At 39.0% G+C, this 15,774-nt stretch overlaps 1 protein-coding gene across 1 annotated transcript in view; it reads left to right on the forward strand.

Moving 5' to 3' along the window:
* The first annotated feature begins 1,385 nt into the window (after nucleotides 1-1,385).
* LOC129733924 (rhophilin-2) overlaps nucleotides 1,386-15,774 on the forward strand; it is an 86,036-nt gene continuing 71,647 nt past the window's right edge. The window contains exon 1 of the mRNA XM_055695544.1: nucleotides 1,386-2,545. Within this exon, the coding sequence (XP_055551519.1) occupies nucleotides 2,492-2,545 (54 nt within the window). The 5' untranslated portion in view covers nucleotides 1,386-2,491. The remainder of the gene's footprint in view (nucleotides 2,546-15,774) is intronic.

Raw genomic sequence — 15,774 nt, forward strand, 5'->3', positions numbered from 1 at the left:
TTAAGAATTGTTAAAATAATTTATCAATCTACAAAATTTACGTTTTAAAAAAATTTCCGAAAATCAAACGGAGCTCAGCGAATAAAAAACTGGATAAAACTGGCAAATATCTGAAAAAACTGGAAGATTTTGGGAATAAACTGTTTGACTGGATCACTTGAAAAAAACTGGAGGAATCCAGTTTAAACTGGAACATTGGCAACTCTGCATGTGACAACGCCGCGCGAAGTCAAACGACGACTTGCAGCTTCAGATAGAACTTTCTTTCTTTCTTTGTTCAGATATTTTTTTGTAATTTTGAGCTTTTTTATTTAGATAATTAACTTTTAATTTGTCTTTTAACTCTCAAAAAAACAAAATAATTTTTTAAGGTGTATATATATTTCCGAAACACAATATTCTTATTTACAACTTTGCCGAATACGTCGCATCTATAAACCAACCGTTTGGGCCCTAAAAATATTTTTAATCATCAATACCTTCCCAAAATAGCATTTTTATATAGTTTCTCAAAAATGAGTCGTGTCCCAAAAAACTAAAACAAAAGAACAAAATGGCATCTTTTGCCTATAGAAACGTCTCTGTGCGGTCGTTGAAGCTCAAGCTCAATGTTTTTTTGCCTCGATTAACCCGTTACATATGAAAAACCTTGTGAGCGGAAGAGGGTTAAACATTGAATACAAATAACGCCAGCTTGTTTCTATCTATGACTATCTTCGATCTTATCACTAGGAAGGAGCTGAACTTTTTGATATGTGATCCGGATTTACTTGGCGGGGGTGCCACTCAGTGCTCAAGCTTATGCCGGTTGTTTGAATGCAAAATAAAAACGTAGAGTGACGACGACGCTTTTCTTTGATAAACAGAACATCTACTGGCCTCTTTTGAACGAGTGACAGCAGCATTGTTTAAACAACTGCCAGGTCAGGACTGATCCGAATAGCATGGGTAATAGCATTCTTTGTTTCTTTATTATCTATTATGTATTTGAGGGTGAAATTTCTTCAAGAAAACAAAATCGTGTACCAGTTCGAAGTCTGTCGCAAAGCCGTCATTAGAAGTATCGTTTCACAATATTTTCATCCGAAAATGATTAAGAAACAATTATCGTTTGATTTGAACGATCAATTTTTAACATTTTTGAGTGAGTAGAAGAATCCATTCGTAAATATTTCAAAGTGTGCTCCTAGATGTCCTCTATTGCTGGTTTTCAATTCCGACCGCATGACGTCGCTGGCTAGCAACATTCAAACTCACACCGTCACTGAACAAGGTGCGCCAAATCAAAACAATCCACTCACACAACCTCGCTACCTGTGCTTGTTTCAAACTGAACCGAACGTTGTTTTATCGCCCTCGGCTCAACTAGCCATCAGTAACGATTTGTTATGCGGACAAGCTTGTTGTTTAGCTCTGTAATTCTCGTGCTGTATTGCCGTTGTGCGTCCGTCTTATCGTAGGTGTCAGCAGAGAGACACGCGCGTGTGAATTGTTCTGAAAAAACCATTCGACAGAACGTGACAGCCGGAACGCGTGTGCTGTTGCCTTAACCAAAGTGGATAGTTTCCGGTGGGACAGTCTCCACAGCATCGCGGTTTGGAACTTGTGAGATCTTAAATTGAAAAGACGTTACCGTGTCTGTGGCCGGCTGTCGAGACAGCGTTGTGGAGTGGCTCACCGCCAATTGTGTTCTTTTGTTGCGCAACATTTGCTGATTCATAGGTGGGTTTGTTTGCTGGGCTGGGAATCTCGAGCCACAGTTACAACAAGTTGGCTGAATGTGCGTTTAATTCGGGGGTGATGGATGCTAGGGAAATCGCACGTCTGCAGTCTGCTTGTGTGGCAAGTATGGTCGCATAATACCGTCAATCACGCCCACGCGAAACCGGAACATGTGAAGTGGTGTCTACCTGAGAGGGACACATAGGTGCACAGCAGAAACAAGACGAAGAAGCAAAGGAAGGATAAGTAAGTGTTGGGCCAAAAACAAAACCAGAACACGAAAGGCCAACGAAAGGAAAAGAATTCTGTGCCATATCTGGTTGGCTTCATTCTGGCTGCTACTGTTGTCGGGTCGGGAGTCAAGAAAACGAGTCTCGGGTGTCATACAATAAATGTGCGGGTGAAATTGGTACGGAATTCTGCTCAACCAGAAGCTCGGTGGGAAACAAGTGTGTACAACGGGAAGAAACCGAACGGAAGCGGTGAAAAGGGAAGAAAATAGCCTGTTATGCAGTAAGTGACCCAGGTGACAAGTGAAGAAGTAGAATCTACGCTGAAGAGTGCGCAATTCTAGGGCAGGTAATTTTTGGAGATAAAAGGTGAATTGGTTTGGCCAAATGGTTCTCCCGTAGTGTTGTGGTTATGAGAAAAGCTAATTAAGTATAAACGACCGTTGCCTGTGAAGCTTGTTATCGTGGCATTATCGCAGCACGAATTTCTTTGTCACCTCTGGCCCGATTTCGAGACTGGTGTGCTCAAGCTGTCAACGATGGACGAGAAGTCGAAAGGAAAGGAGCCGGAGTCCTCGTTCTGCTTCATACGGGTAAGTAGAGTTGTTAAGGGGTTATATACCTTTTTGGTCGAGAAAAATGAGGGAAGTTTGAGTTTATTTTTAAGTGCATAGCACCATTTTCATCGCATCAAAGTGGTATTTTTCTGAAAGTACAGTTTATCAACAACAAGAAAATACGTTTGATTTTAAGATATACCAATTATTACTGGAGTAATGGCCGTTTCCCCGAAACGCTATATTTTTGCAGAGGCTTGCGGTGATCCTGATAGAGACTCAGCGGATCAACCGAAATGAAAAAAGTCATATTATTTCATTAGTTTAGAAGTGTGCCGGGTCCTTGAACGATCGCTTTTATGAGTATTTTGTTTTCAGTCCAAACGGGAACGTTTTTCCCAAAAAATGCACGTTTTGAGCGCAAAAAATTGCATTGAAAAAAATTTTGCGGCAAAATGTAACTGTTTGTTTCAAAAAGCGATCGTTCAAGGACCGGCGAATTTTATTACGAAAATTAAAAAAAAAGATGAAGGAAATCGGTTCAGTAGTTTTCCCGCAATCAGGATCACGGCAAAGTCATTTTCCGGAAAAAACCGGAAATTCCGAGATAATCGCTTGTAAAATTTCAAGTTTAGCTTATGCGGCCGTGGCGAGGCGCGTTGCAAATCGCTCTAACTTTCTTCCTATTGCTCAGATCTTTATGAAAATTTGTGGAAATGTTCTTAAGATGTTGTATTTGAAGATAATGTAATAAAATTTTATCTGGTTTTTTGAAAACTAAAAAGGTATATAACCCCTTAAGAATTATTGTGGTCTGATATATTTTTTATCCCTGACCAAAGGTTGAATATTTTCCTTGGTACTTCTAGAAACGAAAAGTATCGAAAATTAACCATGTTATTTTTTGAATAAACACCAAATATGTTGAAGCTCACGAGTTTGATGAGAAAAAAAATTAAAATTCAATTTTTTTTCCTTTTAACGTTTGAATATCATTTGAAATTTTTTACAGTTAATACGAAGTACAACGCTACCTAATATGTCAAACTTTTTATGGTGGATCAAGTAAAAACAAAATAGTAACTGGATTCTAACAAGTCAAATAAATCTTATAAATAGAGTGAAGTTGCTCAAAGTGGAAATTTAGTAGTTTATTATCTCATTTTTTCAATTCTCAGTAGTTGTGTGAGGAGTTTTGGTTCCGGTGCACGACTAAGCAAAACTCAACGTCTTAATTTTGCTTAGCATTCTGTCCTGCGTCCAGAAGAATTTTGATGATTTGCTACTGGCTCAAACAATTCTAGCATTGCAGCCTTCCATGGCATCAATGATTTATTAATGATTTTTATAGCTCGTGATAAGTAGAAAGATTTTTGCTGCAACTAGCTACGTTCAACGTTTTAATCTGTGCCTAATAAATAAGCTCTGACAGCGGATCGCTAGCACCTCATTTTTCTGCAGTTGTCTTTAACTCTTTCCCTTCTCTCTGTCTGTTAACAATATGACAGCCTGTCGATTGTTTTTGAATGACTTTTTCTGTTTTATGACATCTCGTTACACACCATGTTTTTGCACAACGGAATCATGAACTTTCGTTTAAATAAGAAGCACTCGCATGCCAGTCAAGCTTCCTCAGTGAGCATAATAAAATGATGGGCGGAATTCAGAAGTAAAACACATTTTAATATGTATTTCGAAATGCAAACTAAGGTTTCCAACGAAAAAACCCGTCTAGTTCTGCCTAGGCCGCAAAAGTGAACGCAAAGGAAAGTTATCCATACTCTCTGGACTTTCAAGATTTACGCAAAACCAATTAACCGTTCATATGAGCCGATTAGTTCAACGAACCTCCGTACCCATCAGTCGGGCCTCAAGCACGTAATGAAAATAAACCTTTAAGTGCACGAATACCATCTATCAAGAACTAGGACGGATGTGTTCATCATTAAAAAAAAACGTCGTTTCGTATCGAATTCAACCAGGTGACCAGTCTAGCAGATCTCGTCGACTGCCTGCGGCTGCGGGCAGCGGATGACCCAATCAACCTAATGCAAAAACTTCAGCCCTCTTTGGTGATTTTAATTATTCAACTATGTGCGCTGAGCTGTACGGGTTCCAGAGCTGTACGGGTGTGCAGAACACCTTCTGGCTGGCCGTCCGATCGTTTCGATTATGCCATCTTATTAAGATAAATACTTTTCTTTTCCCATTAATAACACGCGCGTCTGTGGTTGTCGGACTGTGCGCGGCGGTTATGCAGTCACGCTAAAATCGCTGCATGCTGCTAGAACCCAACCGGCGGCGGCCTTCGGTAATACTGATTGCGTCCTGGTCAACGACTTCGGTTGAACGGGCGGTAAGAAGGGAACCCCTCCCGCCTAGAGCGCCATCAGTCAGTCAACCGCAGCGGATAGGGTGGTACGGCGGCGTGAAGAAAGTGAGATTACATTTCACTGAGGTGACTGTGGGCTCCCTCCCCCCCTCCTTCGCTTTCATTTAATACTCCGTTTAGCAGTACATATGGGTAGGGCTCTGCCTGTTGCGCGGGATGCTGTGGAACTTCTTGCACTGCAGCATTGCTTCATGCATTAAGCACACACGCTGCTGTTGCTGCTGCTTGCTCGTTTGGAAAAGTGCAACCGCAAAAGAAAAGTCATAAATTATCACTCACTTATTGCGCTGCAATATGATGCAGCGTGCAATGATACGACTGTACGTACGTACACCGATGGTAACATACATATATTTATGACAACTGCCGAACGGAATACCGCGAGCGGATGTGGTTCACGAGATTGCATTTCATGAATGATGCAGCAACCGATGGTTGCAGCTAGAAGAAAATGTTCAACGCTTGTTTTGCAAACTGAAACATAATCATCAACCGGCACTGTCAACGCACTGCTACTGTCGGCTGTGACAAGAGGAAATCGAAAGCGCTAACAACGAAAGTGACGTATTTTCATCGAAGGAGCTACTTCGGAGTTCAAAATATGTAGTTTGTTGATCGAGAACTAGAATCTATTTATATGTTGCGGATGTAAAAAAGAAGAAAATTGAAAAAAAACACACAGGCCTGCAGTACGGTCACATTTTACCAACTGCTCGAGGCATTATCTTTTATGATGCCAAAAACAAAGTAGCGGTTTTGAAAGGTCTATAAATTGATACAACTGAAGACCACAACCAAGTGATTCTGATGAAATAGATGGCGAAGATAATGGAACTGGGAATACACTGGGAGAATTACTTGGTACATTTTGATCGTACCAAAGTAAATAATATGAAATATTTGCCGGAATTACCAAGCCAATGGTCATGGATCTCGTAACTACCATAGAAATCTGTTCATAGTAATTGAAATTCAAACAGCAACACACGTTTCGTGTTTGGTGCAGGTAAGTTAGCCAGTTGTGATTTGGGTTGTTCCACTCCTTAGAAGATGGATTACCTACGACAATCCATGTTGCAGATAATGTCCGCTTTGTTGAAATGTAACTTGATGTACGAGGCTGTTTCTTAAACTCAAATAGAACCCAAATTATATGGTTCATAGATTAGACGGAATTGATGTTGCCGGAGGAGGAGTTGCAATAGTTATCATCCGTCGTTCGAAACATCGTGTATTGCCCTTTCATGAACCGAAAGTTATTGATACTAATAAACAAAGTTATTGATTTTTATTCTGATCATCTTCCTATAACTTTTTAATTTTTTTATTTTCCAATGCACAAGCTCTGTTATAACAAGACATGATTTCAGCAGTTTGCTTTTCAATGCCCGGAACTTATCAGTTCGTAAGTAACTTCAACTTCTTATACGTTTGAAGAACATATGGTCGGTGTTAAGTCAGACCGGACCAAGTCGTAAAATTGGAAAAAAACGAGTTAAAGATAGTATTGGATAAAGATTTTCTTAAGCTACATCACACAACAATCAAATTTTATTTATCTCTAAAACAGCAGAAATAACAGCATGATTTTTGTCTGCATGACCAATGGAAAGCGATTACAGTGTTCAGTCATAATGGACCAAGTGTTTATTTTCAAGGAGACTGCCTTCGGTCAGTTATTAATAAAAGCGAACGAACGGAAGAATTTTCAAGCGTTTTTCCGGATTTCCTCGTATCAGAGAACTCTTCCACTCACCCCCCATCGGAATCTATAAAGTTTCACGCACTGCCGTGGTTTTGAATGTGTTTTTGGAACGTTTATTGCTGTCACTAACATGACCTGATATCAGCCTTATAGTGTGCGGACAAAGTGAACCATGTGTTAAGCTGAAAAAAGTTGAAATTATCGGAATTTACAGCATCGGTTTGAAGTCAATATAAATGAATTTCAACACTATCAAGCAACTTATCGGAATGTTTCTTTGCCCGTTAGTCAAAAAAGTATACTTTACCAGTAAATGAGGAAAATGTACATGGTCCACTCTGATTGAACACGTAAATGAGAAACGTTGAGCATTTGTGTGGGTGACACAACATTCCACAATTTCAGAAAGAAGTTCAAGTTACAGTAGCAATACTGACTTAAAACTTGATTTTACCAATGAATTATATCCTCAGGAGGTTGAAATAAGTGGTAAGTATATGTTTGTTACTGTTTTATGCAAGCTAATTAGATTTATGCCCGTAATGAAATTACGAAGCTAAAGGCAACACAAGCGATTGTTTGGAGAAGACCTTTCATATTAATACAAGAAGAAGCTGACTCGATTGACATTTAAGTGTGTAAAGCATGTTGTCAGTATCTATTCAATATTATTTTCTAATCAATAATGGAGAACCTGTGCCAACTTTTCATCAAGCTGTCCTTGAAGCACTACATCCAAACGTGACAGAAATTCCAGAACCAAAACACGAGGAAACCATCCAGTCTATTATCAATTCTACGGCAATTTTGGCCAAAGTTGCAGAAAAAGTAGATGATTACGAATAACTTAATTGAGTGAATTAACCATATTTTTGTTCCATCAAAACATTCCGCTCCTACCATTGATTAGTTGAAACAAACACAGTTTAAAGTTTATTCAAACTATTTTGAATAATTGTTGATGTCGCAGAAGCTAACCATGTAGATTAAAAACTTTTTGACGGTTCGATGATCAATGGACTAAAATAATTTGTTCAATTGTTCAGTCATAATGGACCAAGTCATCAATGATTCTTCTCTGTTACAAACCTGTCCTTTGTGAGCTCACGGCACTCCTTTTTTTCAATTGTCACATTGCATGATACAGTTAGAGAGTTACTCCAACTTATAACATCAAAACTTCGCAAAAATATTGAAAACTTCAAAATTCAACAAACTTCAAACTCGTTTTTCTCGAAATGATCAAAATGTCACTTGGTCCGGTCTGACTTTTTTTTTACTCTCGCTTATTTACCGTCGGTCTAGTTCCGCCACTGTTGTGGCCAATCACCGACGCCCAGGGAGACGACTCCACACCCAGGACCTTAACTCACGACCCGTTTATTAACGGACCGGCGCCAACGGCTTTACTTCCTCATGCGGTGGGAGGCCAGAGATTTTTCGCCTCAGAAAATGAATGAAATTTTCATGAGAGAAGTTGAACATCTTAAAGTGATTTGAACTAATAAATCTCAAGCATATTCCGCTATAGCTGCTCTTCTAGACAAAGAAAAGGGATTCGACAGTGTTTGACTGAAGCTTTTTCTGTAAAGAAACCCACTTTTTCTTCATGTGTTCCTCAGATTTGACCTTGGTGGGGTTCGTAGTGCCTGATTCATAATAGCCCAGTATTTTTCGATATGCCTTAGTTCCGGTGCGTTGTGGGGTGATTCATGTTCTTGGGTACGAAAGTGACCCCGTTGACTTCCTATCACTCCAGGACATAATTTGAATAGTGGTTAGAAGCTAGATCCGACCAGAAGATCGTAGGTCCCTCATGTTGATTCAACAGAGGAAGCAAACGCTTATGTAGACACTCCTTGATGTAGATCTTCCCGTTTACGGTCTCGGTAGTCACGAACAGCGCACTACTTTTGCCACATCCTCTCGTTCGATACTTAGATTTTTGTGGTGACGTTTAATCATGCGACGACTCCGAGTTGTGTTCCGCAGTCCCGATGAGAGCGTTGAAGATTTTCCAGGTGATTGCGCAAATCCAATTCACGACGTTGCTTTTCAGGTAAAGGTCTTTTTTTATTTTTTTTTTTGGAAACTGACAGCGGTGAAAATACAGTGTGAATATTACACTCCAAATTTTCAGGGAAAATTACACCCATATTTTCAAAAAGAAATACTCAATGGGTATTTTTTTCAGCGTTTTTCCCGTGAGGCAATTTGATGTGGGACACCCTTTACATTGATTAGCTCAATATACTGCCGTTCCAAGCACAGTTGTTCCAGCGTCCATAAGGTTTGTGTAGAACACGGGACTACTATGATTAGAACGGCAGTTCTACTGGTCAGTTTTATATTTGACTGACTTTTTTTCACTGGGATGTCAGCGTTGTGTTCATTTACGTTGCACTTTTTTGTACCGAATGCTGAAAAATATCACGGAAACAAATGTTATATTTAGGGAATATCAGGGAAAATATGGAAAGTTGATTTTGAAAACTTTTTCGCCACCTTGGTTTAAGTTTAAGTTTTAATTTTTTTTTATGTTATGTAATATGTAAAAAAAGTAGGTTTAAGATTTCCCTACAATTATTTTCATTTAAATGCGAAAGCAATTATTTTTTATGAATACATTAAAATTTAAAATATATGCACCTAATGGCGTAGATATGTCACCATATGTGCCAGATGATACAATATACAATCTGAATAAATAATAATAAAAAATTAAACCATCACAAACATCCTCCCTTTTTTTTCACACATTTATTTGACACGGCACAAAACATCCCCCTAGCTAAAAACAAATCGGTTCGAATGGTTTGTTGAACTAAAGTTTCATACAAAATTTGTCGTAAGGTCATATCAATATGTATTTTTCATGGAAACTTTCACCAGTGCTTAACATCATCGAATTTGCAGCATCGATATGTTTGTTTCCCGTTTCAACTGTTTGACCAACAAATGGTGCAAAACTATCAAATTACATCAATTTTATCATCTATACCAAAAAGAATCTAAAAGAGTTTTCTCTGGAGAATAGAACAAAAATTTCTGTCGAATAGAACACTTCAGATTATGTTTGATCGAATGTCAGTAATTCCAGAGTTCATTTCCAATCTACAGTTAACCAATTGCCCGAGAAATCTGGCGTAACTTTACCGTGGAAGTTCCCTGATCACATCTAGAACCCTAATCACAACAAGCAACAATTCAGGTGAACGTTCCTCGTTCCTATTTCCTTGTTTGTATATAACAGAATTGAATAAGACTAAAGCACTTTGCAGCGCAATACACCTTAAAGTCGGCAACCCGATGACGGAGTGGCGGTGATAAGGCAAAACCAGCTAACGTCGGATCCAAAGCCGGATTCAATTTGGCAAACTTTTGCCATTCATCGTTACGTTTTTGACGACCGACTAAGCGAAACTGATGTTGGGTGTAAGTGCAGCAGTAGCAGCACCAGCTACAGCAAGTTGTGATTATTTATGAATGACAGTTGAAATTTTGACAAGTGATGTGACGTGACAAAGCCGAACAATAGACTGACAGCACTCAGCTCGATCGTATGGGAGGATGCTTCAAAATGTAACCTCGTCTGTCATAACAAATGTTTGAAAATGTGATGAGACTAGCCTGTTAGATTGGAAGAAAATCATTCCGATTGAAAAATCTATCACAGTACACCTCACTTGTGTAATTAAAAACTTATCTATCGTTCCTATTTACACTGACGACTCGACGGCGGTGCTGACTATCATCGCCGGGCAGGCCATAACCGCCCTCAGCAAAAGTGTTCGCATCTAAAAACAGAGCCCATAATCGAAAAATGATGAGTTCTCAAATTACCAGTATACTGCTGGGTTCGAAGAAGAGTTGGTTCGGTGAGTGATGGCTCCACTTGTCAATTGCCCACCAGTCCACACGTTGGTATGTTGTGTGTATTATTGTTACACCCACATTGGCCGATGACGATGACAGACCAGTAGCAATCGCAGTTACCTGCGCGCCAGTGCGGCAAATTGGTACAGTAATGATAGCCTACTTAGACAGAACTTGTGTTTCTCAGATTGTGCAAGGTAGCAAATGTTGTGAACTGAGTTGTTTTTTTTTTTGCATTTCAAGCTGTATAAGATCACAAACAATGCATGAGAATAAATCATGGTAAACATAGGCGAATTGAACGATAAAGCCTATCCGTAGTTTTGTTTAAGCTTTGTAAAATCGATTCCTTAAATCATTTTAAATTTTTAGATAAAGTTTCAGACAAGGGAAGGCGCTCGTAAGCGACGAGATATATTTTTTGAGCTATTACGCATGTTTCAAAATCTTTTATCAGTTAATCAGGCAACATACTTGATTTTTACCGTAACAAGGGTTTGTGAGCACAAAAATAAATACTTAGTCAAAATTCAGTTGACAAGCTGGCCTTTTGTGTGAGGTCGATGTGATAAAAAAAGTCACGCTGCACGATAAGAAAATCGATACAATGCGATGCGGTAAGTGTGATAAGGGAGTTGATTAACGCAGGTTGTTTTTTTTTCAAGTCTAGAATATTCCGCGCAATGGAACGATCCCGGTTGTGCTTTTTACGTTTTATGGTACTGCTGTAAATTTTTATATTTTATCAGTGGAAACAGTTAAACTGCAGCGTTGCGCGAGCGGTACAAAATGAGAGGCTTTATTCCATTTAGTTTAGGTAATAGTTCAATTATTATGATCATTTTGTCATTATTAAATTTTAAACGTATTTTTATTTTGGTTAAAAATGTGCAGAATTTACAAGCAATCCAAACTTGTTCGTCAAACAGTACAAATTTGTCACAAACTACCAGTAGCTGGCGCCTTATCAGTAGATTCAGAAAATGCTGCCATCGGCCTAAAAAACAAGTTCCAACTGCGACAGCTTATCGTACATACGGCCGGTAGGCAATGCCATTCTTTGGAATAGTTTACTTTCGATATTGGCGCCATTCTCGTTGGTACACTTGAAACAAATTTGTTTTGTATAAGTAAATATGGTATCCACGTACACAAACTGATCGGTTTTGTATTGAGCGTGTATACGTTCCGAGTTTAAAACTGTTTATTCTGGAAACTGCGCGGCGCCCTAAAACAGGTCGCATTGACCTGTTTATGACTATTTGTATTTTTTTTTAAAATACAAGGTCAGATAATGAATACTACTTTGTAAATACCTTTCAAGGTTCGAGTTCTTGAACGGTGAAAAATAACCTGTAAGTGGGTACTCTTATCGGTATACATTTCAACTAGGTTCTGAAGGTGAATTATTTGCTTTGAATTTAAAGATACATGGTCATGCAGTTATTGTTCAGCTGGCACGCACATTCATGTGACAGTCGAGATCGGACTCTATACCAGGGCCACATCGGTGTAAAATTTTTGCAACTTAGATGTTGGACGAAACGTAGCTAATGACCGTAGAAACAAACGATTAACGTGAACTAGAGTATGAAACACAGCGTCGGCGTACTTTTTATGGACTCTCAAATCTTTGCTGAAAAACGTGTCTCATTTAGCGTAAAATTAACTGATCTTAGTAGGCGTGTACAATGTCAAAAGTTTATGATTGTTTTTGCCCGTTTTTTGTCGGTACAACATATTTTGACTGTTCATGACAACTTTTTTATTGAGTATATCACCCTTCATATATGCTAGAACCTTGCCGTTGAGTTGAAACAGAGAAATCTGTAGAAAAATTCTATCCGCCACGTATTTTTAACACAGTAGCCGTTTTTTCAATTATAAACGAAAGGTCAGTTGACAAAACGGTGTGCAATTTGGCTAATATCCATACGATGTGAATTATATCGTACTCGTTGGTGATGGGAATGGTTTTAAATTTAATAAAACAACACGGAAGCACAAGTGAGGATAAAAAGGACGACGAGACAATTGTTACGTGAAGCAATATAATAATATAACGAAAATATTATTATTCATGGTAATCTCACAATCCACTTTCCTATTTCTTCTCATCAAATCCAAAATGAAATCTGAATATTCTCTTTATTAATATTACTCCTAATCAAAGAGCTAAATATCTTTTTTTTAAATGTAAAGATTTATGACAGAAGAAACACACGTTTGATCGTTGGGTTTTGCAGTACAACAAATAAATTCTTGTAGCATCAAATATTCTTCGTGAAAAAGGCCAATTTGATGCAAGGGCCTTACGATCGCTCACCTGTCGCCAGTAACCACCAAGCTACAACAAATTTTTGAAAGTTAGAAGAAACACAGTTCAGTAATAATACACTGGTTCGTGAACATGCCACAGGTTCGTATTGGATATTAGCCAAATTCTCAATTATTTTGGATATTAGCCAAAATTGTTCAACGTTTGCTGCCTTCCCAAATGCATTTTTTGACAATCGGCTTTCGTAGGGACCTTGTTTAGGGTGTGTACCATCACGAGAAACTGTTTTCTCGATTTTGGTAAAAATGGCATATTAGTTAATTTTTGAATTATGGGCAGTTGGGTGAAACTCAAACAGTAGTATATCAATCTGTTTTCTATCGTTTTCTCTGTCAGAACTTGTTTTCAGATTGTAAAACTAAGTTAGCAAACTTTAACAATCATCAATCAAAGTTACCATTCGAGGGACACTATTCCAATCACCCCGAACCTATTTTAAGCAGTTTTCATCTGTTTTGCAGGCGTTTTTTTTCAGCACCCGAAGTGGCTCCTGAATGGCTGCAATATAGGTCGATTTGTTTCAATTGCAATAGTTCACTGATTTCTTTGTGATTAACGGTATTTCTTATATACGTAAGACAGCTAGACAATCAAAGTTTTCGTTTCCATAATTGAAATTGTCGATATTGATCAAAATGCAAGAGTTTGAGGCTTGTTTTCTTCGACTGATTAAAATAGGCGCTACTGCTTAAGCCGTTTCCTACCCTCTACATCATCTGAATAGTAACAAATTAATCAAAGATGAATTATTCCATGAAAATTTTCAGTCACAACTAATAATTATACAATATTTTCGACTTATGATACATTTTTAGTCCGAAAACCTTCAAAATAATTCTGACCAGGTTTGATGTTCAAAGTGCTCCACTGTGGCACGGTTGTCGGTATCGAACGTTTAAATGCCAAATGTCTTAAAAATACATGAAACGTCGGGATCTGGTGTTATCCTGATAAAACGACTTCGTGGGACTTAGAAATTCCCGAGTTGGGCCAACGGAGAGTTTTCCAGCCAAAAAATTTCCTCGAAAAAAGCCCAGAAAGTCAATTCCGGTTTTTTAGATAACATCAGTTCCTGCTGTTTTTGCATTTTTAAAACATTTGACATTAAAAAATTCGATACCGACATCCGTCCCAGTTACAATTTGATATCGAAATGAACATTTTATTAACTTTATCAGTTAAAATAGGGAAACTTGGGCCGCTTTGAGGCATAACTTTTCGAAGTCCAATTGTGTTGTTTGAGAAAATTGTTCAAGAAAATTGTTCATACGAATCTTCTGAATCTTACTGCACAACGAAATTCAAACATCAAATTTTTCCCATACAAGTCAAGTCATTGCCACCCTACTACAGTGACATGCGTTCGTTCAGACGCACCATGTTTTTCATAGAATTTTCTTCTAAAACTATTTGGATTTTGAATGTCATCACCTCCCCATGCCATAACCGTTCCTCCCCCAAAATTTCGCTAGGATCGAGTGACATTAAAATCCACCAATGATCATCTCGAAGAAACGTATTCAAACCAAACCACATAACCCTCTCCCCCTCGTCTAAGAATTGAATTGGTGTCCCGCGCTTAAGCCCTAACTGTCTGGTCACTTTATCCAAGATCGTAGCTTAGGTGCGAAAGGGAGCTGCGATAACAAGAGTAGATGTAACGGCAATTATGAAACGGTTTCGCCCGGCGACCATGACGGAGATAAACCGGCTGGCTGGCCCTTTTACGAATCATAAATGCCTGCGGCAAGCATTAATATTTATATTCGCGTGCAAGCAATCCGGTCACAATGCCTCGCTATCATTGCCAAAAAAGCCATCCTGAAGTTAGGTTATGTTGCACCTTTCTGACAGTGGAACACGTCATAGATGCTGCGTGGGGATTCATTGTGGGCATTGTTGTGATAAAGAAAACGCAAAATATCGCGATTTGTGTTGAGAGAAGGCGAACTTTGTAAAGATCACAAAAGTTACCTGCCGCGTTGCGACACCGTAACAGGCTGAACTGTCATGGAGAAAGTTTCCAAAGCAGGCCTTGGTTGAAATGAATATGCACGAATCGCAAAAAGATCTGCAAAGCTACGGTTTATATTTAGGATCACAGCAGCCCGCTCTGCAGGCAGATTATTTGTGTATATCAGTACCAACTCACACCGGTCTATAATTTTCTTGCTATTTTGCGTTGACATGTCAATTCCGAGCGCGGAGCGAACGGTTTCGAGAGATGATGATGGTAACGATTTTGCCGCGCATAAATTACATATGGGTGTGTAAGTATTTAAATTAACCAGTCCCAACACACAAAACTTGCGGCAATATTACATAACTCTTACGTTCGATGTTCAAATTATCATCCATGCAGACGGCGGCGGAACCGTAAGCGTCGTCACCAAAAAGCCGCATGAAAAGAGCCGCAGCGCGTGCATGAGATGAGAACAGGCGGGCACACCTCCGAAGTATCGATGGACCGGTATCCGATGGCCAAAACAAGATAGTACCCAAGCAAACCGAACGATATGGATGGAGAAGATGCATCTTCACCTTTGATGACTCGATCACGATGTAGTTCGTGTTTGGTGTTACCGACAGGGTCGTCATTAGGGATAATGAAAAGTGGGTCTGGGAACATTTTAAACCCAATGATACGATACTGGTTTTTGAGTCACCTTGTCATCAGTGTCTTCACACACACACTACCTTGCATCACTTACTCCCATGTAACAGTTATCCCCCCAAAGGTATGAGAAACCTTCGAGATAGTAAAACCAATTACCATAGCTGAATAGAATTTTTAATCTCGCCTCAACAAATGTCAGGACACTCAAGGCAATAGGGGGATCTCACGCTAACTCGTCTATACATTTTTCGAGATTGCATCAAAACTACTAGAGTCTTTTGAGATTTCGAGTATGCGAAGTTGCTTGAATTACCGACGTCCGTCGTGAGATTTCTCA

Source organism: Wyeomyia smithii, chromosome 1 (genome assembly GCF_029784165.1).
Source record: "Wyeomyia smithii strain HCP4-BCI-WySm-NY-G18 chromosome 1, ASM2978416v1, whole genome shotgun sequence".
Taxonomy (NCBI): Eukaryota; Metazoa; Arthropoda; class Insecta; order Diptera; family Culicidae; genus Wyeomyia; species Wyeomyia smithii.